This window comes from Carassius auratus, chromosome 36, assembly GCF_003368295.1.
Source record: "Carassius auratus strain Wakin chromosome 36, ASM336829v1, whole genome shotgun sequence".
NCBI classification, from domain to species: domain Eukaryota; kingdom Metazoa; phylum Chordata; class Actinopteri; order Cypriniformes; family Cyprinidae; genus Carassius; species Carassius auratus.
In genome coordinates, this window is record NC_039278.1 from 19,219,433 (window position 1) to 19,240,360 (window position 20,928).

The 20,928-nt window shown below is 36.0% G+C and overlaps 2 protein-coding genes across 4 annotated transcripts; both read right to left on the reverse strand.

The window, feature by feature from the left end:
- Positions 1–2,090: 2,090 nt before the first annotated feature.
- LOC113055538 (SH2 domain-containing protein 5-like) lies at positions 2,091–8,015 on the reverse strand. 2 transcript variants are annotated; one of them, XM_026221924.1, is made up of 10 exons: positions 7,825–8,015; positions 7,315–7,393; positions 7,110–7,190; positions 6,253–6,327; positions 6,030–6,176; positions 5,593–5,793; positions 4,686–4,866; positions 4,150–4,249; positions 2,959–3,115; positions 2,091–2,850 (listed from the first exon to the last, which is right to left on the reverse strand). In XM_026221924.1, exons 2-10 carry the CDS (start codon positions 7,363–7,365, stop codon positions 2,659–2,661), a joined length of 1,185 nt encoding a protein of 394 aa, XP_026077709.1. In that variant the 5' UTR covers positions 7,366–7,393; positions 7,825–8,015; the 3' UTR covers positions 2,091–2,658. The 2 variants fall into 2 exon arrangements, with proteins under 2 accessions (XP_026077709.1, XP_026077708.1); XM_026221923.1 differs by having other exon boundaries at positions 7,315–7,396.
- Positions 8,016–8,920: 905 nt separating this feature from the next.
- Positions 8,921–16,534, reverse strand: LOC113055539 (heterochromatin protein 1-binding protein 3-like). 2 transcript variants are annotated; one of them, XM_026221925.1, is made up of 12 exons: positions 16,386–16,534; positions 14,768–14,846; positions 14,247–14,502; positions 14,022–14,154; positions 13,162–13,308; positions 13,044–13,085; positions 12,787–12,935; positions 12,423–12,513; positions 12,192–12,351; positions 11,948–12,059; positions 10,283–10,459; positions 8,924–10,156 (listed from the first exon to the last, which is right to left on the reverse strand). In XM_026221925.1, exons 2-12 carry the CDS (start codon positions 14,835–14,837, stop codon positions 9,736–9,738), a joined length of 1,758 nt encoding a protein of 585 aa, XP_026077710.1. In that variant the 5' UTR covers positions 14,838–14,846; positions 16,386–16,534; the 3' UTR covers positions 8,924–9,735. The 2 variants fall into 2 exon arrangements, with proteins under 2 accessions (XP_026077711.1, XP_026077710.1); XM_026221926.1 differs by lacking the exon at positions 16,386–16,534 and having other exon boundaries at positions 8,921–10,156.
- Between the last annotated feature and the right edge of the window lie 4,394 nt (positions 16,535–20,928).

Consider the following 20,928-nt stretch of genomic DNA (forward strand, 5'->3'; position numbering starts at 1 on the left):
ACTGACTCAAATGATTAGCGAACCCGCTCCGAACTCCCGAACTGACTCAAATGATTTGCGACCCCGCTCCGAACTCCCAAACTGACTCAAATGATTCGCGATGCCGCTACGAACTCCCGAACTGATTCAAATTATTTGCGAACAACAAACTGACTCAAATGATTCGCGAACCCGCTCCGAACTCCCGAACTGACTCAAATGATTCGCGACCCAGCTCCGAACTCCCAAACTGACTCAAATGATTCGCGATGCCGCTACGAACTCCCGAACTGATTCAAATTATTTGCGAACAACAAACTGACTCAAATGATTCGCGACCCCGCTCCGAACTCCCAAACTGACTCAAATGATTCGCGAACCCGCTCCGAACTCCCGAACTGACTCAAATGATTCGCGAAACCCAATAAATCCCGAACTGATTCAAAAGAGATCGCTAACACCTGTGACCAACTGGGCGCCAACGTCATCGGAACGCAAAGAATTATGGGTATGTTTACTACAGTTGACTCGTCTGGCATAGCAGGCTAGTGATCTGGCATGTAAATAATGAAAAATTGGCGTGAAAAACAGAATATAATCCTACAAAATGCAGCGGGCTAGAGAAAACATTGTCGGACCATACCGCCTAAAACTAAATCCTAATGCAAAGATGAGATATGACGAGAAAATAAAGAGAATCAAAGGAGTCTATCATTACGAGCAGAACGACTGGTCAAGGTAGGTGACACCCTCCAGCCCGAGAGAAGGGCATGTGAAAAGGCTGTGTTGTGGTGCTTTTACAGACAGCTTGCAGAGCTTGATGACATGTTTGCTTGCGATAATCAGAACTGGTTCGATTTATGTTGCGTGGGACCAGCCAGAGAAGAGTCATGTGTCTGTGACTTATCACCCACAACCTACCTCATACATTTCCAGTTTCTCATAATTTCTATGGACTCTTTATAAATGTAAATGTATTCATCTAAATGTATTTACATGTTAATTTATTAATCTAAATGTATTTACATGTTAAATATGTAAAGAAACTGAAATTAAGTTGGTTGTTACTACTGTAATTTATGTAACTGTGTTTGCAACCATAGAACACTAATTTTGCACAATTCTTCCTTAATACAGATAAAGGAGGCAGAATTTCATTCAATCTTTGTGTATTTTATTTACAGACATGGCTAAAAAAATACATGTGAGTTAGTGCCTTAGTGTCCTTCCGCAGGGCCCCAACACAAGGGTTACCTGGATTGTCTCAAAGATGTGCTCAAAAGCTCTAGGGATGATTCCCCTTTGGGATGGAGGATCTAGAACACCTGCATAGTGAAAGACTTGCCACTTCTTGTCTGTCCATAAGCAAAAATTGTCCCATAGCCCTCAGTTACACCTGCTTTACAAAATAATTGTATAGTATTTGATTATAGCATTATGCAAAATTAAACACAGACAGCAAGAGAGAGAGAGAGAAAAACAACTAGACAGACAGATGCTCAAAGCTTAGTATTTACAGTCTAAAGGGCCCAACTTATGCGCATCTAGTCAATAATCAATAAAAGGAAGGGCTGTAGGTAACTTCCGTGACTGATTTAAACTCTATGGTGCCCTGTTACAGATAAGAGACAATAGGGATCAGATAACCATATCTATGGGCATGCACAAAGTAAAGTAGCCCATTGTAGAGGCTCTAGCTGTCACAGTGACCAATCACCCACACATATAAATCAATATTACCTCCACCAGAGGATATGCAATCTCGTTGTAGATCTGCTCAGTGGTTCATATAATAAGTCCCATCAAAGGTGAATTTTTGGGGCGGCTCTTCCATGGCTCCAGGTTTCTCAATGAAACACGGACAATGACTGATGTCACTCGAGACCGTCTACAAAGTGCTCCCACTACAAACAAGTTTAGCATCCTAGGATGTTAGGAAGTTGGTATTAGTAGTCTACATATCGCTTTACTAAATTATTTCACACACTCATATTTATAGATCTATAAATTAAACTTTCCCATATCTACATAGCTGGTTAAATAGCAGTATACCATTGGTTTCTTTTTTTGAAGTTATGAATATTAAAACTATACAAGAAAAGGAGACAAAATGACTGTATAATCAGTCAGTTTATGCAAAGAGGTAAAGACACTCAGTTTACATTGCTGCAAAGCTAACAACAGAAAATGTGTGCATTTATGAGGTGCAGTGTGCAAGAGTTATAAAACATTAAGATAAAGCCAGCAAGAGAGAGAGAGAGATCATTCAATGAATGCGTTTAAGTTATCTCTAAAAAGACATAAGACATGGTACATGAAACACAGTCTGCACCTTCGGAAAAGTTGTCAAGTTTACATTTAAATCTGACATTTACATGAAAAACAGAGGTGCTCATTTCAGCAGAACACAACTTTACCCCCCCCCCCCCCAAAAAAAAAAAAACAAAACAGCAACAACAAAAAAACCTACAACAACATGAGTGCTTTAAGTGAGTTAAGATTGTTCCCAGAAGGCAAAACAGAAGTACCCCTTCAAAATGTCAAAACAAACAAAAAAGTGCCAGTGATTTAAGATCCTTGTTAGGAAGGTTTAGTAATGTCAGCAGCTCGATAAAATTTAAAAGCAAGTAAAATATACAGTATAAAACGATTTAAAAAAAAGTCCATTCAAGACAGGACTCAAACCCAACTTTGGTTTTTGAATGTGCCTTTCTTGTTGTCCTGCAATGAACGTGAACTCTTATTCACCATCTCTTCCCAATCGTAGCAGTGGTTGACGCGAGCCCAGCTCAGAGAACATTCCAGCTCCTCACTGAACTCTGTGTAGTACTCGATCAAAGCAGCAAGGCTTTCAAAGTCAATGTGGCACTTCTGTAAAGGAAAATTAAACATTTACTGCAATTTACTTCAGACACATGGTTTAAGAGTGAAGCAAGAAAAACAAAAAAGACTAATGAAAATGTTTCCATCTTTGCTCACCTCGAGCCGGAACTTCCCCTTGGAATTCTTAATCGGATGAGTTACCAGTCCTGAGGGAAATTTGACTACAAGAGACCCACGGCTGGGCTTTTTGGGATGAGGACATAGCAGGAAGGCACCCAAGACATCATCCACCAGAAGTGAGGAACTACAGTCGCTGTAAAGGAAATCAGAGTCTCTGATTTCTGACTACACATACCACATTAAAAGCAATGAAGCAATGATTCCTTTTATGTAATTCCTAGCTTATTTAGAAATAGATTCATTGAAGATATAGTTATTGGCTGTAAAGGTATATCACCCAAAATCAGGGGATAACATTTGTGCCTAAAATTGACAAACGACAGAATAAAATCTTAAATGTGTTCAGAATAGAATTAGGCATCTGGAGAAATATGCAAAAGTCACTATTAAGAGATTCTGCTTAAAAAAAAGAAAGCATTGACACTACTGTGGTTGGAAAATTTTAATTAGCAAAAAATGTACCCACCCTCAGGCAATCCAAAAACATTAAGGAGTTTTTTTTCTTAGTGAATGGGTGCCGTCAGAATGAGAATCCAAACAGCTGATAAAAACATCACAGTAACTCCACACGACTCCAGTCCATTAACTGACATCTTGTGAGGCAACAAGCTGCCTTTTTGTAAGAAACAAATCTAATAATAACAATAAGAAGTCTTCCATAATAAAAAGTACAAACATCCATCCGTTGTTTTGGACATTTTTTGTGTGAGAATGGTGCTTGATCTGGGCATTTTTCTCTATGGACTAGATTCCTTTCACTACAATAAGAATCCTCTATACATAATATAAGCAATGTTATGTGTAGACGATTATGTATAGAGGATTCTTATTGTAGCTGGAAGCAACAGTTTACAGTCAAAAACTTGATGGATTTGTTCACACAAATATGCAGCCTTCAATTTCACAAGATATTAACTGATGGAACACAAGTCATGTGGATTACTTGTGAATTATTGTGATGTTTTATCAGCTGTTTGGACTCATTCTGATGGCACCCATTCACTGCAGAGGATCCATTGGTGAGCAATGATGTGACTTTACATTTATCCAGATCTATATATAGGATGGCCTAAGAGTGAGTAAATATTCAGCAAATTATTTGTGAGTGAACGGTTCCTTTAAATTTGCCAGAATAACATTTCATTGTCTTAGTGCACCAATACTGACCTAGACACGCCAGCCCAGCACCACACTGCTTGAGCGAGAGCTTCTTCTGTCTCGGCCAAACTGGGAGACTTGAATGCTTTTGCATTGGCCTGTTCCTTTTCTGTTTCACAAAAATAAAAGATTCTTCAGATTCCCACAGGAATCAAGTTCTCATAAGTTTCACAAATGCTCTGTCCATGTTTGTTTTCTTTGGCAAAAGAAAACTTTGCAGCATTCTTAGTGTGGACTGACCACAAGTTCAGTCTTATTTTAGAAAATCATTTTTATAAAAAATATTCAGAGTAGCACACAACATTACTGTCTGGAAAAAAGATTTATATATGTATAAGACTTAAGAAGAAAAAAAAAAAAAAAAACTGATCCATATTATGGAGATCCCCACCACCTTTTTGACTCAGCAACCACCAAAACCAAAGAGAAATGATCAGTATAATAAATTAACCCACTGTGTCTTAAGCCAGTCACCTTAACTAGATGTTTGCATTACCTAATGAGCTCTTTCAGTTTCGAAAGTGTTCTATGAACACTTATCCCACCTTGTGGTGCACTCAGTTTATCCTGCAGGTGGCGCTGTTTTGTGGGAGTAAATGTAAAAGAGCGATACGCTCCTGAGCGCAGCACTTTAGTTCGAATTGCCATTTTACGAACTAAAGTCGGAGAGGAAGTGGGGGCCTCTTCAGGACTGCTGACTTGCTCCATGCTCGGCTGCGAGAACACCTGTTGAGGGAAATCAAGATGAACACACTTCAGAACAGTCCAGCATTCGAACTGTTGGAAAAACGGTTAAGGATTTTTTTCTCAGGCAGTTTCAAAAGGGATATTGAGGGCTTTTCGTCAGCTTTTTAAGTTTACATAGATTGTTTTCTTTGATGAATATAAGCTTCAAGGGAACAGCATTTATTTAAAATCTAAATCTTTTGTAACATTGCAAATGTCTTTACGGTCACTTGATCACTGAATAAAAAGTATTAATTTTTTAATACTGACCCAATACTCGGTGCATGTTAGTGTGCAATCAAGCATGTCTGCTCATTGACATGGTTCTTTGTTACTTGTATTGTTCAGAAACTTGCGTATTTTAATAGTACTTATATTTGTTGCTTTCAATAATGTTTAATAGTCCTGTTTGACACCAGTCTGCAGCTAACTGTCCAACCACTAGAGGGCAATACATTAGTTTGTATTTGTACTGTAATAGCGGAATGCATCTATATAAAATACTACTTGAGACATTTTAGACATTTAAAAATGTAAACCAAAGTACATTTTTATTTGCTTTTTTTGTTGTTGAGTTCCGTTACCCTCATTGTGTTTTATATGCAAGTTTTACTCAATTAAAATCAAACTAGTGCTTGTTTCCAATTGTATCGATTTCCTTTATATAGATTTTCATAACCTTGAAAACTTTCCAAGCAAAATATTCTAGATATGTTGAGAACAAACCTTTGCCCCCGGCAGTAGGCCTTGTGTTGGGGCCCTGCGGAAGGACACCAAGGCACTAACACTGAGAGGGAATCCTTGATTAAGCAACGATGGTGTTCGAGTTGGTTTCTTCCCTGAACACTCGTCCTGTGCTTCCTCTGGGTGCTTCTCCAGAAAATACAGCTGGAAACAGCGGCAAAGCAGCAGGTTCAGGAACTGGGCCTGTATTTGAGAAAAAACAAGAAATTCAATTCTTACAGTGGTTGACGAGTTACTCATTTCTACCCTATCTAGTTGATGGTATATAGTGAAACTTGGCACTAATAAATATCACTACAGTGACTTGATACTAGAGCCGACATGTGCAATATTACAAACACAATATGACGCTTTATAACTGAAGTGATTAACACATCAACCACAAAAGCTTTGCTGGGTTTCGTCATGTTAATGCTTACAGCTCGGGCATGTCTGGCTCTGAAGAGGTGGCAATAGAGCTGGGCATCAGAGTTTCCAGGATTATGGGAGACAAAGGCAAACTGGGCATCAGACGGACGGGAGGTTGATAGCGAGACTCGACACATGGCGTGAGCCATGAGGAGCGTCTGAAGAGATGCATGACAGAGTTCAACCACATGACACACACAAAGTGCAAAGTCAGAAATCCAAAGATGATCTTACCGTTTCATCTTCATCATAAACTTTGACTCCCTTGACAGAGAATCTCAATGAGACTGTTCGCTTGCTCTTGCAGTACTGCAGACACAGATGTTTATAAACCATATTCATTTAGATTATTTTCCACATTTAATTTTTCATTCAATTAAGCTGAATAAACACAGAGCTAGATCGAGCTAACCATTGACACAACTGTGTTTTCAGATCAGTTTAACAGATGATATTCTATTCATTTTATAACTGAAGACATTTGCAACATTAAAGGATTAGTTCACTTCCTCAAAAAATGACTGATAATTGACTCACCCCTGTGTCATCCAAGATGTTCATATCTTTCTGTCTTCAGTCGCAATTTGTGATTCACAAAGAAATTAAGGTTTTTAAGGAAAACAATTTCCCATTAGCCCATTGGCCAACATTGAAGCCCACTATAATGGAGAACAATCCTGGAATGTTTTCTTTAAAAACCCTTAATTACTTTGGGAATGAAGACAGAAAGACATGCACATCCTGTATGTCACAGGAGTAAATAAGAAAAGGTTTCCATTCTCAAAGTGAATTCTTTCTTTAATACTCTTACTTTCTTGTTTATTCCTCTGAAGCTGCTTTAAAACGGTCTTCACTGTATAAAACGCTATATAAATAAATATTGACATTTTACAATAATAGCAAAGTCATTAAAATGATGAAATACTCATGTCAATCATTTATATTGGTCTATAAAACTAATTGCATGCACATACGCATATGTATTTAGACCAAAAGCCTTTCAAGAGCATTAAAAACAAATTAAGTCAAGTGTCCAAACTTTTGTATAGAAAACAAATATGAAAAAGGTCATTTAACTTCACACCAATTACCTTGAAAGACTTCAGCTGAGTGTGCAGCTGCTGAATCTGATCATCCAAACAACTGTCATCCACAGGAAATGAGCCAATGTACTAGACAATTATGGAGTTTTTACACAGTAAACAGAACTGTTAGATGTTTTCAAGATATAATTATGCCAATGTGTGGGATGAAACAATTCAATTTTTAAAAAATATCAACCAAAAACATTTTCACCTCGGCAGATCTTGTAACAATTCCATGCTCCTTGCTAGCCGTCTCATCCATGTCTCAATCTGAGCCTTTGCCTTATCTACTGCTTAAAAAAAGAAAAGAAAAAGAAAGAAAAAATAGGTCAGCATATTTGTCAAAATAAGATAAGCCACACTCCTCCAACATTTCAATTTAAGGAAGAACAGCACAGTACAACTAGTGAAAGTAAGATAACAGATTATTAAAGCAACACTCTCTTAACGTTTACAACGGTATATGCACACATTCCTCAAAGATAGCCTACAGGCTGCATTATCTCAAAAACCAGAAGACGGTGAAAAGACTGGCCAAAATGAAAGTGTGTTTTGAGACGCAGCCAAACCGATTTCACACACAAAAAAAACGGAAGAAAACGTTATTTCTTCTTGAACTTTCTGAAATAACAACGCTTTAATACTTGAACAATACCGTGAGGATACAGAAAGTGGTTGAAATAACAGTAAAACAGATAATATGAAACAAATCCAAACTTACAAACATTTGTCCACGCGACTGAACCTGGCGGGGTGGGTCGATTATCCTCCGGGGTTTGGAATCCTGACTCACCTTAATCCTCTAAATCCCGCCTATCCAGAGCCGGAGAAGATTCATTGGGAAATATCAGGGAAAGATTTGACAAGACTCTTCGATGCCCCGTTCACTCTCTTCGGGATCTCCGACTCTTTGAAGTGAGTCACACAGTCTGATTTCCCGAATCCCGACTCCTTGAAGTAGAAAGGAAATCAGAAATAAATCGCTGAATCTGATTCATTTAACAATACACACCAATTGGTTCAGTCTTTTATTACAATATATATTCAAAAAATAAATAAAAATAAATAAAAATTATAATAAGAGTTACCTTTTGTGTTCGCAAACTGCTATTTATACTATAAAATGAGATTTAAATACAATACATGGTTTTTAACAAAGGTCTGAGAATCTATGGATAAAATAAATAAATAAATAAATAAAATAATAATAATAATAAAATATATATATATGTATGTATATATATATATATATATATATATATATATATATATATATATATATATATATAGTAATTATTCTTAATACTAGTCATCGTAATTAGTTCATAATATATAACCTATATATATGAACTAATTATGACGACTAGTATTAAGAATAATTATATATATATATATAATTATTCTTATATAATATATATATATATATAAATTATTCTTAATACTAGTCATCATAATTAGTTCCTAGTATTATATATATATATATATATATATATATTTTTTTTTTTTACTGCGGTCTCTGGTCCTGTAAAACCTTTGATGATTGTGAATGATAGGAAACTTTAAGCACCAAATCAAGTCAAAGCAAGTCAAGATACGTTGTTTTGTGTAAACATTTCAAAGTCGACTGAATTAAAGCATTCTTTAAGTGCATGTTAGAACAAGATGAAGAATTTCACATTAATATAGACTGATGTGATAATGGCACAAACCTTGCGTTTCAGAGTTAAAGTCATTTAAGTGCTGTTTTATCATTAATCTTAACTGAATATTAAACCAAACCACCCCCCCCCAAAAAAAAATGGCCAAACAATGAAATACAAATATAGTCACTTTATTAAGGACTACAGAAAAGTATATCAGTTACATGCATGCACACGGTAAGTTGAGCAATGCTCATAAAATTACATCTAACCCCCTGATAAACTAACACACAAGAGTATGACCGGGTTAATAGTGTGTCAAATGTGCTCGGAAAATCTTTTCAACTTATATTCTTCTTCATAGACTATACAGAACAAAAAGACAGTTGTGGATATGGATGCCAACGTTTCTTTAATGCATCTTAATAAATCCAATTTTGCTTTCAGGTAGACGGTTCAACTTAAAGTTAGGCATCAATAATCATTCTTTACTTTGACTTAGACGAAAGAGCCAACATCAACAAAATGTTTTTTTTTTTTTATTACAACAGTAACTTCACAAAACATGATCGAAATAAAACGTACGAAAAGAGGTTTCTTGAACACTGATGAGAAAGGGGCGGCTGAAAAACTGAAATGCTTGCCTCTACAGAAAGACCGACTACGAGAACTTTAAATAATAGATTTTTTTTGTTGATACACAACTGAGAACAGCTCCTTCTCGACGTTCTCATAATGGTGACCTGAATGAGCATCTTAACACAAACAGTAGCATTTCTACTCTATATCTTTACCTGTAATTTAAGAATATTGAACACAAAATGCCTGTACTTAAATGGCAGAATAACTTTGAAGAGGTCCTACGTATATTCATCAGAGGGCCCAAGACAAGGAGAACATGGAAGTTTCTACAAAAATAAGAGGAGAAAATAGCCAGCACTGCAGTCTACGCAGCAACAGTTGATCTTTTCTGCCATCAGAAAGCGCGGGAATCATTTCCGAGCTCGGAGTGATTTGCGGGCGGCTGGCTTAGCCTTCACAGCAGATTCAGTTGCCTCCTTCTTAGCTGCTTTGGGCGATGGCCGTTTGGACCCCCTGCTTGTCATCTTTTTGGCTACTGGTGTTTTCGGTTTACTGGTCATGGCGGCTTTCTTGACTGGTGTGGCTTTGACAGGCTCTGGTGCCTTTCGAGACACTGCTTTGCTCGCAGCGGCTGGCTTCTTGGCTGGTGGAGGGGCTTTCTTGGCCGGTGGCGGGGCTTTCTTGGCTGGTGGCGGGGCTTTCTTGGCTGGTGGAGGGGCTTTCTTGGCTGATGCAACTGATTTCTTTGAAGCAGGAGGTTTTCTGCTGACTTTTTTAGCCCTTTTATTTTGACGAGCTTTGGACGCAGACGTTCGTTTTGCACGCTGAGTCCTGCGGACAAACAAAAAGCATGTTTAGCCTTGTCCAAGCCAAAAGTCTCGATGACAATAAAATCTCTAGATACAGTTTGAGTATCAGATAATATCTATATGGATACTGTGATGTGATATGCTTTACCTCTTTCTTCGGGGAGGCTCATCCTCATCGGATTCTTCCTCTTCAGATTCTTCCTCTGCCGCTTCTTCGGATTCTTCATCAGATTCATCACTTCTCTTGCGTTTGAGCTTCTGTCCTTCCTTTTGTCCTTCCTTCTGTTTAAGTTTTGCCATCATTTCTGGAAACAGAACCGCCGGACTGCAGAGAGGAGAGACAGATCATTTGTTCATTCAAGTTTATGTAATTGCATCATCTCATAGAATGCCTTTATGACACTTCTATGACGAAATCAACTAATTTCAAAAAACTACCTCAAGAAACAACTATGTGCAGACAATCCAAGTTCACCCCAAACCTGTAAGAGTTTCTTTTGTGTAAAACAAAACAAAACAATAATCCTGCATTAAGGACCGCAAGTGTGAAAAGCCCAAAAGTACATTTTGTTTATGGCGATGTAATTTTATTACTGCTTATCCTATAATTCATTATATACTTTGAATCAGCTTTTATTTTCAGTTTAATTTTAAATTCAGTAATTTCTTATGTGCTACAGTCATTTGTATAAGTTTTCCATATTTCTATTCAACTTAAATGTATTTTTATTTAAGTTTTAGTTTAAGTACTTGAAACATATTTTTTTATTTTTTATTTTATTTTTTAAATGTAAACGTCTTTTATTTCGGCTAGCTGCCAAGGCAATATTTTGTCAACTATAGGGGTGTAACGGTATGCAAAAATCACGGTTCGGTACATACTTCAGTTTTAAAGTCACGGTTCGGTTCATTTTTGGTACAGTAAGGGAAAGAAATCCAAACATTAAACTGCAGGTTGTTTATTACTATAAACTTTTTTTAAAAATTTGTTTACACTTTTTTTTAAAATACTTTTTAATAAAAAATAAAAAATAATAATAAATAAAATACTGCTGCAAAGTTCTCCACTAAATAAAATACTCTCAGTCTCAAACCAATATCATATAATAAAATATAATGAAAAATATAAATAAATAACTATGATTACAGTGCAGCATTACCAATCCCAGCTTACAGGCCTGCTCAAATTGAAAAAAAAAATATATATAACTTTTCCAAAGTGTAAAGGGCAGAAGAAACAGTTTCAGTTTTTAGACCTGCTCAGATTTGGTTATTGCGTTGGACCGATCGGAATTAAGAGCAAAGGTCTGTTTAAATGCCGACGGGAGCTGAGTTTTAATTACAGTTGTTGTTTTTTCCTAGTTGTAGTGATGTTCAAACTCGCGTGATGCCTTTTTAAAACATTAGGCCGGTGACACACTGGCATATTGCACCTGTCAACAGTATTGACGGCAAAATAGACTATGTTTGACAGGTGCAATATTTGAAAATCGATAATTATTAATTTATTTTTTTAATTACATTTATATCTGAATATATGTCAACCTATAGACTTTCAAACATCAAAGTGTCATGAATTAATATGTATTTGTGTACAAAATTACATATAAACATATTTTCCTATTCTATTTTGCCTAGAAACGCTTTCGTGTCACGTGAAAAATTGAATACACGTACCGTTACACCCCTAGTCAACTACTAATTATATTTCATTTTATTTCCTCTTATATCAGTTACCAAAAACGTTTTTTTAATTTTACACTTTTAGTTTTAGTTAGCAAAAATAAGCTGGCTTAGGGTGAGCTAAACTTACCTTGGATAATATGGATAGCTTAGCTGGTATGACCCACTGAGTCCATGTCCAGAAATCTGCTCCATCCATCCCATCATTTTACACTTCTGCAAGGTTCTCTTCAGGTTTGGCACTGGCAAGAAGACGGAAAATAATTATAAAAATGATCCATAACAGCAAGTACAAACAGATATGACTTAATTGAGTCCTCAGAGACTGAAAACGCTCCCTAGCCTGTGATAAGTGAGGAGCTTGTGTACCGTACCGACAAAAAAGTTATTCTGCTCCTTCTGTCTCTCCATTAGGAATTTGCGCAGTATGGTGATGCTGCAGGTCTTGGGCTCATTCATGGCTGTAATGGCGGCCACTATTGCGTCCTCCAGCAGTCCGCCACCCAAGAGCACTTTATTCCCAGCTTTCTTCAACTGTCAAAGGCAAATGTAGAGTCTGATCAAACCTGCTTTTAGGCGCTGAGCAATTCAGACTGTTAACTAACCTGAAATGTTCCAGAGGCACCCTTTCCAGTGATCTGCTCCAAGTAGCCCTTTTCTACAGATTTCTGCAGGCAGTTCTTCAACACCTCAGGCCTTGGAGAGATATAGAGAACAACCCAATCCTTCAATCACTGTTTTCAACATTGCTAAAAATAAGAAATATTTTTGAGCAGCATATTAGAATGATTGCACAGTATTAGTTTTTACTGTATCTCTGATCAAATAGTTGCAGCCTTGGTAAGCAGATGAGACTTCTTTCCAAAACACTCAACAATCGTACAAACTTCTGAATTCAGTATTTTATTCCTAATGCTAAGTAAATTCTTTTAGATTCAAACTGTAGTCTAAACACAAGTCGGTAATGACCTGCTATCCACGTTGAGTTGTGGGAAGTGTTGCTCCAGGTACTTCTTGATCAGGATGTAGGAAGCCTCCTTGGGTTCACAGAGGCGGGTGATGATCAGGGGCAGAGACTCTCCCAGCGTTTCTTTCGGCCCCGCAGACGCAGCTAGCTTCTGCAGCGACAAAATGAAAGATTCAAAAATGATGACAAAAAGTACTCAACCTCATGTGCCTCAGCAATGTTCAACAACTTAAACAACAAACAAGTGACGTGTTGATACCTTCCCAATGGCGAAGCTTCCAGAGAAGCCTTTGCCTTTCAGCTGTGTGTAAAGATGAGACATAGTTAGCTTCTGACTTATAAAACAAGAAATATTCAAGTATTAAGTTGCAAATGACCTGTTTGACGGTGCCCTTCTCAACCATTCGCTTCAGAGCCCTCTTGTAGAGGTTCTTGGTCTTTTTGTCCATTTCCACAGATGGATATTTCTTCATAACATATTTCATTATGGTGATCGTAGACATGCCACTTCGCTCTTTGCAACTCTGTAAGTAGATTGTAAAGATGTACATATGAGCCGGCATTTTTTGATTCGTTGATTTGCAAAGAATTGAAAACAGAGTCCTGAAACAGAGCAATTCTTGCACTTTTATTTTCATCGTCCTAAAATCACTGTTTTTTTTAAATGAGCTTTAGCTTAAATGCCTTAAATAAGATCTGTGGTTAAATCACACTAAAGAGATTTTCTCATTTTATTATTACTACAACATAAAATACTACAGTAATACCTCACTTAAAAAAATTTGTAAACTCTGAGGTTAAAACAGAGGTTGCCGGGAAGTTCAAAAGAGTTCTTTAAAGATGCTTAATGACGGTGATGTTAAAGTCATGTGACTGTGATGTAGTTTGTTTACAGCCAACGTTTAACTTCCCACTTCTGCTGATTGTATTTAAGCTTCAAACTTAAGTTTTTGCATAAAAGTTGTGCTCATTTCTGATTATCATGAATAACAAAACACGTAATTATCATAAACATTTGTAGTCCACAGAGCCTTTTTTTTTTTTTTTTCAATAATTCAAAGGCCAATGGAATAATCTTTTTTTTTTTTGCTAACTTTCACGCTGACCTAAAAATATATGTCATCAGTGCTGCACATTTTAACAACTAAAACCTTTAAAACAACTGATTAGTGAATTAGTGAAAAGTCAATCAGATCCTCTCTAAAAGGTAACTGAATAGCTCAATTCTGAACCAGACCTCAATTGCTTCTATCATGATTTCTTCAACTCTGGGCTGGGAAAGAGAGGTGGAAGCCAGTTTGTTGGCGGAAATGGTCGCCCAAGCAGGAATCTTCTTTTTCACCTTTTTCCCTTTGTCATCTTCCTTGTCACTGCAACATTTGAGCAAATGCCAGAAACGAGCATGATTTATCAAATGCTTAAATAATAAATTATGTTTTTTTTGTACAACAGCCAGACTTACATTTTGGCCACAACTTCCTTGGCTTTTTTCTTCTTGCTCTTCCCTTGTTCAGTTGCAGCTTCTTCAGTTTTCTCCCCCTCATCAGGTGTCTCTCCTTCGTCTTTGGCCTGCCCCTCATCATCAGCGGTTACCTCCTCTCCTTCATCTCCTGCTTTCTTTTCCTCCTTGGTTTCAGGTTCTGTAGGTGCCGGATCTTTCTCCTTCTCCTTTTCCTTCTCCTTCTCAACTACAGTTGCAGTACCTTCGGCAGGAGCATCTGTGGAACCGAAAACAATGAGATGCACAGAAAAATACGTGCAAAACTCATACCACCTGTGCATTACTTTATAAACTCTCCTGAAGCCATATAATTTCAGGGAAGGATTTCAGTGCCAAGTTGCGTGTGTTCCAGTATTATTTTAGCATATAATGACAGATTTTATTTGTGGGTTAATTATTCCTTATGAAGTCCTTTTGTCTATGTGGACTGTCATTATTCCCGCTCAATATGGCTAATGTACCAGGTGAGGGGCAATACTTACCTCCGTCAGGGGCATTTGCAGGGGGTGCATCCTCTTTGGGTGGGGCTGCAGCTGATCGGCGAATGGGCATGATTCTAACCTGCCAATAAATACAGATTCCATGAATTTATATATATACACACACACACACACACACACACACACACACACACACACATAGTCCGGGTCAAAAGTTTGGGATCAGAACGTTTTTTTTTTTTTTTTTTTACTGGATTTTTTTATGCTCATCAAGGCTGCATTTATCGGATCAAACATACAAGATAAAAAATTTATATTGTAAAATATTATAATAATGTAAATAACATTTTCTATTTTAATATACATTAAAATGTAATTTATTCCTATGATGCAAAGCATTTTCAGCATCATCACTCCAGTCGTCAGTGTCACATGATCTTTCAGAAATCATTCTAATGTGCTGATTTATTATCAGCACTGGACACTATTGTGCTGCTGAATATTTGTTTTTCAACCTGTGATACTTTTTCAGGATTCTTTGATGAATAAAAAGCTAAAAAGAAGAGCATTTATTTTAAAATAGAAATCTTTTCTAACAATATACACTACAGTTCAGTAATTTGGGGGCAGTAACATTTTTTTGAAAGAAATAAAACTTTTATTCAGCAAGGATGTGTTATGTTATTAAGAAGTGATAGCAAAGATTTATATTGTTAAATAATAATAAATGCTGTTCTTTTTAACTTTTTATTAATCAAAGAATCCTGAAAAAAGTATTGCAGTTTCCAGCACCACTGTTGCCAACATTGATAATTCTAATAATTAATCAGCATATTAGAATGATTTATTAAGGATCATGTAACACTTTATACTGGAGTAATGGCTGATACAAATTCAGCTATGCATAACAGAAATAAATTATATTTTAAAGGATATTAAAATAGAAACCGTTATTTTATATTATATATTTATATTGCTTTGCTCAAATAAATGCAGCCTTGATGAGCATAAGACACTTATTTTAAAAAAAAAAACATTACAAGTCTTACTGATACCAAACTTTTGACTGGTAACGTTAGTACATATATATAAACAAAGGATTTCATTCATTTTGCAAAAGTTGTATGCATCTAAGCTGGGACACGACGTTGCATTGTCTATTACTTTATAATGCACTGCAATGTGGAAATTTACAAAATTACAGGATTTTAATGCATTGGTTTGGACACCTGAAATGAACTACCATAACCTCTGGTCAGCAAATGGAAGCTCGTGCATAGAAAAACACGTCGACAAACACGCGCTGGACATAAAGGCACAGCAAATTAACAAGAAAGGAGCAACATTCTAATTGTTTATATGCTCCACATATGGATATATGGATATATGCCGCGAATAACGCGCATAAAGGCACACCTGCACACATTTTACTAATGCACAAGAACAGAATTGCACGTAAAACACAATATAGTCGAAAATGGCCATTTTGTCCATTTTGCCCTGTAACGTTACAGTAATGGCGCTGCGTTGGGATGAAAATGGTAAATGCACGAGGATGCAGATTCAAAAGAATAAATAAAACCCACACGCCAGCAGAACTACTAAAAAAATCTTTAAACTGAGGATGCACAATTTCAGAACGACCCTTTTTTAAGCATACCTTGATGTATTGGTTTGTCAGTTGAAAGAAACACTCCCTTCCTTTTTGGAATTCTCTGTTTACGTGCCCCTCCCCCCTAGCGTGTACGCATAGCGTCGTACGTGTTCACGCATGCGTGCGCGTACCAGGACAAACTCGGCTTTTGTGTGCTACAGACGGCTGTAGATCGAGAGAAGACTTTTTGTGTTTAAGCTTAAATACCGTTACGATGTTGTGAATGATATAACAGATTGACTTGTTTCTATAACATTTACTTAATGCTTTTTTTTTTCATTTTGTGTAACGGTGTAATAGGGTATTTTTTATATAAATAAATTTGTATATGTGTTTAGGCTTTATGTTAATAAAAACCTGTGTTTTAAATAGTTTCCTGTTTTGGATTGGTTTATTTGTTATATGTAAATTAAATAATTTATATTTCAACACAAGATGGCAGTATTGCCATTTGATGCAACTGTCTCCACATGTACATCTAGTGCTACTTATAAACTTTTATAATGTAAAATAACATATTAAAATACATTTAAAATGAATTAAAGGTATGATATTATGTGTTCTGGAACATAAAACAATGTTGTTTTAAGCACCTTGGAGTACCATGTGGAAACTATTTTGAATCACATTTTTTTTTTTTAAATAAAAGCTTTTAATTTATATTTAATCTATGCCTTGAATTACACTTTGTTTGAAAAGAGGTGCTTAACCTTCAAAAAAAGTATTTATTCTCTTTTTATTTTTTTTTCATTATAATATTTATTAAAGTAATGTTTCAGTGTTTTGTCATTTTTAGTAGTTTTGTTTACATATTTGTTTAGTTTTTATTCATTTTTATTTCAGTTTTATACTACATCTAGTTGAATAAAAAAAAGGAAATGTTCCCTTGCAAAACATAAATAAAATGTGTTTTATATATATATATATATATATATATATATATATATATATATATAATTTAAATTAACATTTATTTATTCATGTATTGTTTGTTTTTCTGTTTCGGTTTCGATTTTAGTCGTACCCTGCAGGGACACAGACACTGCTTGACATGTCCACTATTCATATGTCAGAAGTAGGTTATACAAGTATATATCAGAAGTGTCATATATGATATTATCATTGGATATTCTCATTGTCTTTAAAATGGTATACTGTTGCGAATGCATGTTTGCTCTGATGCACAAATGGAAACTATAAAGAGAAGACTAACAACCTCTTAAAGGAACACAACCTGTGGGGTTTCATGCAGTATTGAAACAGCACCCACACACTCTGTGTGTTTTCAAAGTCCAGCATGTGGTGTCCCACACAATCATCCACCCCTGCAAAACCCACTGTTGCAAAAATACAAGATCCAAAGCTTTTCCAGCTAAATGACTTTTCTGTCAGGTTCCTAAACACAGATATTAGATTAATAATGATTGTTATTATTATTATTATTATTATTATTAGACATTTGTGTTTGGTGCCTGGTTCTAAAAAAGCAATGAGATTACAATGTGGTTACCATGCCAACACAAACCTTCATCTTTTTAGAGAGATAGCCCGCTGTTGCCTTGGAGACAAAAGTCCAAAGAAATTGGTATACAAGTGGAGCTGTTTTAGATTGAATAGTATCAGAATGCTCTTTTGGTATCATTTATATCTCAGTGTTATTCCTGGATGAAGTTGCTTTTGTCTCAGTTGGTTTCAGAGAAATGATAAACAGATGAATCCTGAAACAGACAGCATTTTGCATTTAGCCCCTCAACATCAATGTGCTTCATTAGGTTTGTGACACTTTCCATTTGAAGCCCTTAAAAAATGAAGTAATTTTCAACAAATGGTGAAAGGAAGTGCCTAACAGTCAGAGTTCACACTGGTGCTCTTTGGATAAGGGGATCCAAACGTGTAGTCCGTGGCTCTCAGTGAATCAGACTAACCCTGATGTAGGATTATTAAACTGCAGCCCATTAGTATGTGAACTTATTTCAACTAAATATATAATAAAAGTTTGCAGTAAAGCTATTTATTATTGCAGTTTTTAAAGAAACAAAACAAGACAAATAAATAATAACACAGTTACAAGTAAAGGGTTACAAATTAAGCGCTTAAATCTATAAAGATGCTACCAAATGTTGGTATGTGGTTTTTGACTTATATTTCCACAATTGAAATATAGCTATGCCCGTTGTTTATTTTTTATGAATATATAATTATATTCATTTTATTTTAGAGAATATTAAACAACATTGTTGTCGTTCTAAACAACATAGGAGGAGTATGTGAGTATTTATTACTTAAAAAATGTAATTAGACACAGTTTGCATTACGTTTATATAGCTAGAAGGCAGAGTTTAAGAATACAGCACACACGTCATTGGTTCTTACGTGTAACATCAAAGCGCCAAATTTGTATGTGTGAAAGCAGAAGGCTAAGTAACAACTTTTCTGAGAGTTCATTTAGATGTCAAGATTGTACAGTATTATATACGTAACTTATATGATTTGACTAGCAGCACATATTTTGATCATTCTGGTGGATTAAGGTGACAACCCTAGATTTGTTTGAAGGGAAAGAGCCAACTTGTACAGCAGACTTTCATAACAAGACTTCCTGGACCATTCCTGTATTGCAGTAGATAGATATTCATACTCCATTATCATATACAGTATACCATAATACATTGGGTAAATGTCAAAGAGAAGACCACAAAGCTGCCTGGACTGAATGAAAGTCTAAAGGAATAATGAGGTGGTTTTGTTTATTAGTGAAGTCCTTGTGTAATGATGAGCACAGAGAAGCCAGCAGTCATTGAAATGCTTATTTGCCTTCCATTTTGAATCCCAGAACACTAATTGCACTAATTACAATGATTTTGTCATTTCAGTGCTCTTCGGTTCTTCCTAGTTCACCCCTATTTGAGCAATCCTTCCTCAGCTGGGAAATAGTCTAAATATGAGGAAACCTCCATTCAGAAGATTGATCCTGTTCAACGTGCAGCAGATTTAGTTTTTTTAGATTTGTATTTATATTTAGGACTATTATGATTATTCAGTTTTAGAAGCTGCTACTATATGTGTTTGTTAGTTCTATGAGGAGATGCAGATAATGTTTGAGTTAATAGTTAATTCATGATTATATTAGATATATTATCTAAAGATAGATCAATAAAATGAAACTACACACACACACACACACACACACACACACACACACACACACACACAGATATAGCTATAGTTATAGTAATATGTCAGTTTTATTTATTTATTTTTTTCTATATACAGCATGCATATATAAACAGCAAGCTGAAGGAGACAGTAGAGAGAAAAAAAATCTTTAAGATGTTTAGCTGATATATGGAAGACACAAACATGCATCAATTAAAAAAAAAAATTGATACAGTGCGTAAAGTCTCCATGCTAAGCCCACAGGAATGATCCATATAGTGGTAAATATTGGTTATGGCTGACACCTCATACTTTAGACCACTAGATGTCGCCATTTAAGCAGTTTCCTCTCTTTTGGGCGACATGCACCTGTTCAGCTTATTGTCACCTGTGTTTGGCTCTGTACAGTCCACCGTTATACTCAGTTCTTCAGTTTATATACAGTCAGTTATTCATAATGTGAGTTTTTTCCTGTTGTCATCCATGCTGTTCAGTTTTCAGTTTCAGCTTTACAGATTAGTTTCTTATTTTTTTCTTCATTTCCTTGAGCAGGGTCATCATTGCCACTTCACAGACAGGCTTGGCAGTGTACCAGAGGGCGTCTAAGTCCAATCATTCACTATGAAGAATCATCTAGCGCCCCTGACCTCCAAAACCACCCTATGAAGGCTGTTCACATAAGAATAACCTATTGTCTTGTTTGGTGTTTGGTCCCTTTAGACTTGAAAATTTCTTCTAAATGGCTGAATATATCACAGTTATGGCTGAAATGTGATTAGATTTTTTTTTAAGGCTCAATAGTTTCTTCTTCATTTGACATTGCAACACCTCTGGTTTTCCTCTGTGTAATACCTCTGAGTTTTGGCTGAAGGCATGTACCAAGCAGATTCACAATCAATATTTTTCAACTGATTATTAACTAGGCTACATCAATAAACTTTAGCAGCACCAGAATCTTAATGGTTCCAAAAGGAGCTTTTCACAGCAATGGCTCAACTATTATGGGCTGCCCAAAGAAGCTTTCAGTTGACAGTTCTTAAAAGAACAATTTCTTCCTTAGTGTGAAGCATTTTTTAATAATCTGTATAACCCTTTTCCACTTTAAGAATCTTTTGTGTAATGGAAAGTTTCCATGGATGTTTAAGGTTCTTTATAGAACTATAGATGCCAATACGGAACCTATATTTTTAAATAATGTAGGCGATGTGCTTTACTCTGATGTAGTAACTCCACAAACCTCACTCTGACAACCTACGCTGTAAAAACTTTTTCAATGCAAAATTAATCTCAGTAACATTGCCATTGATCCACATGCTATAAACTTACGTTCCACCACAGCTGATATCTCTGCGACCAAAGTGCGCTTCCATATTTGTTTGTCTCGGTCCCATGC

Bases quoted from the DNA above. Each gene is read 5' to 3' on its own strand.
- LOC113055539 (XM_026221926.1), bottom strand. From the start codon at position 14,837: ATGCCCATTCGCCGATCAGCTGCAGCCCCACCCAAAGAGGATGCACCC. The intron at 14,155-14,246 runs GTAAGTCTGGCT...CAAATGTTGCAG, and splicing joins AAGGAAGTTGTGGCCAAAAT to TGACAAGGAAGATGACAAAG. The intron at 10,157-10,282 runs GTAAAGCATATC...GTTTGTCCGCAG, and splicing joins GAGCCTCCCCGAAGAAAGAG to GACTCAGCGTGCAAAACGAA.
- LOC113055538 (XM_026221924.1), bottom strand. From the start codon at position 7,365: ATGGATGAGACGGCTAGCAAGGAGCATGGAATTGTTACAAGATCTGCC. The intron at 6,177-6,252 runs GTAAGATCATCT...GCATCTCTTCAG, and splicing joins TTTATGATGAAGATGAAACG to ACGCTCCTCATGGCTCACGC. The intron at 3,116-4,149 runs GTCAGTATTGGT...TTTCCTTTACAG, and splicing joins TGCTGGGCTGGCGTGTCTAG to CGACTGTAGTTCCTCACTTC.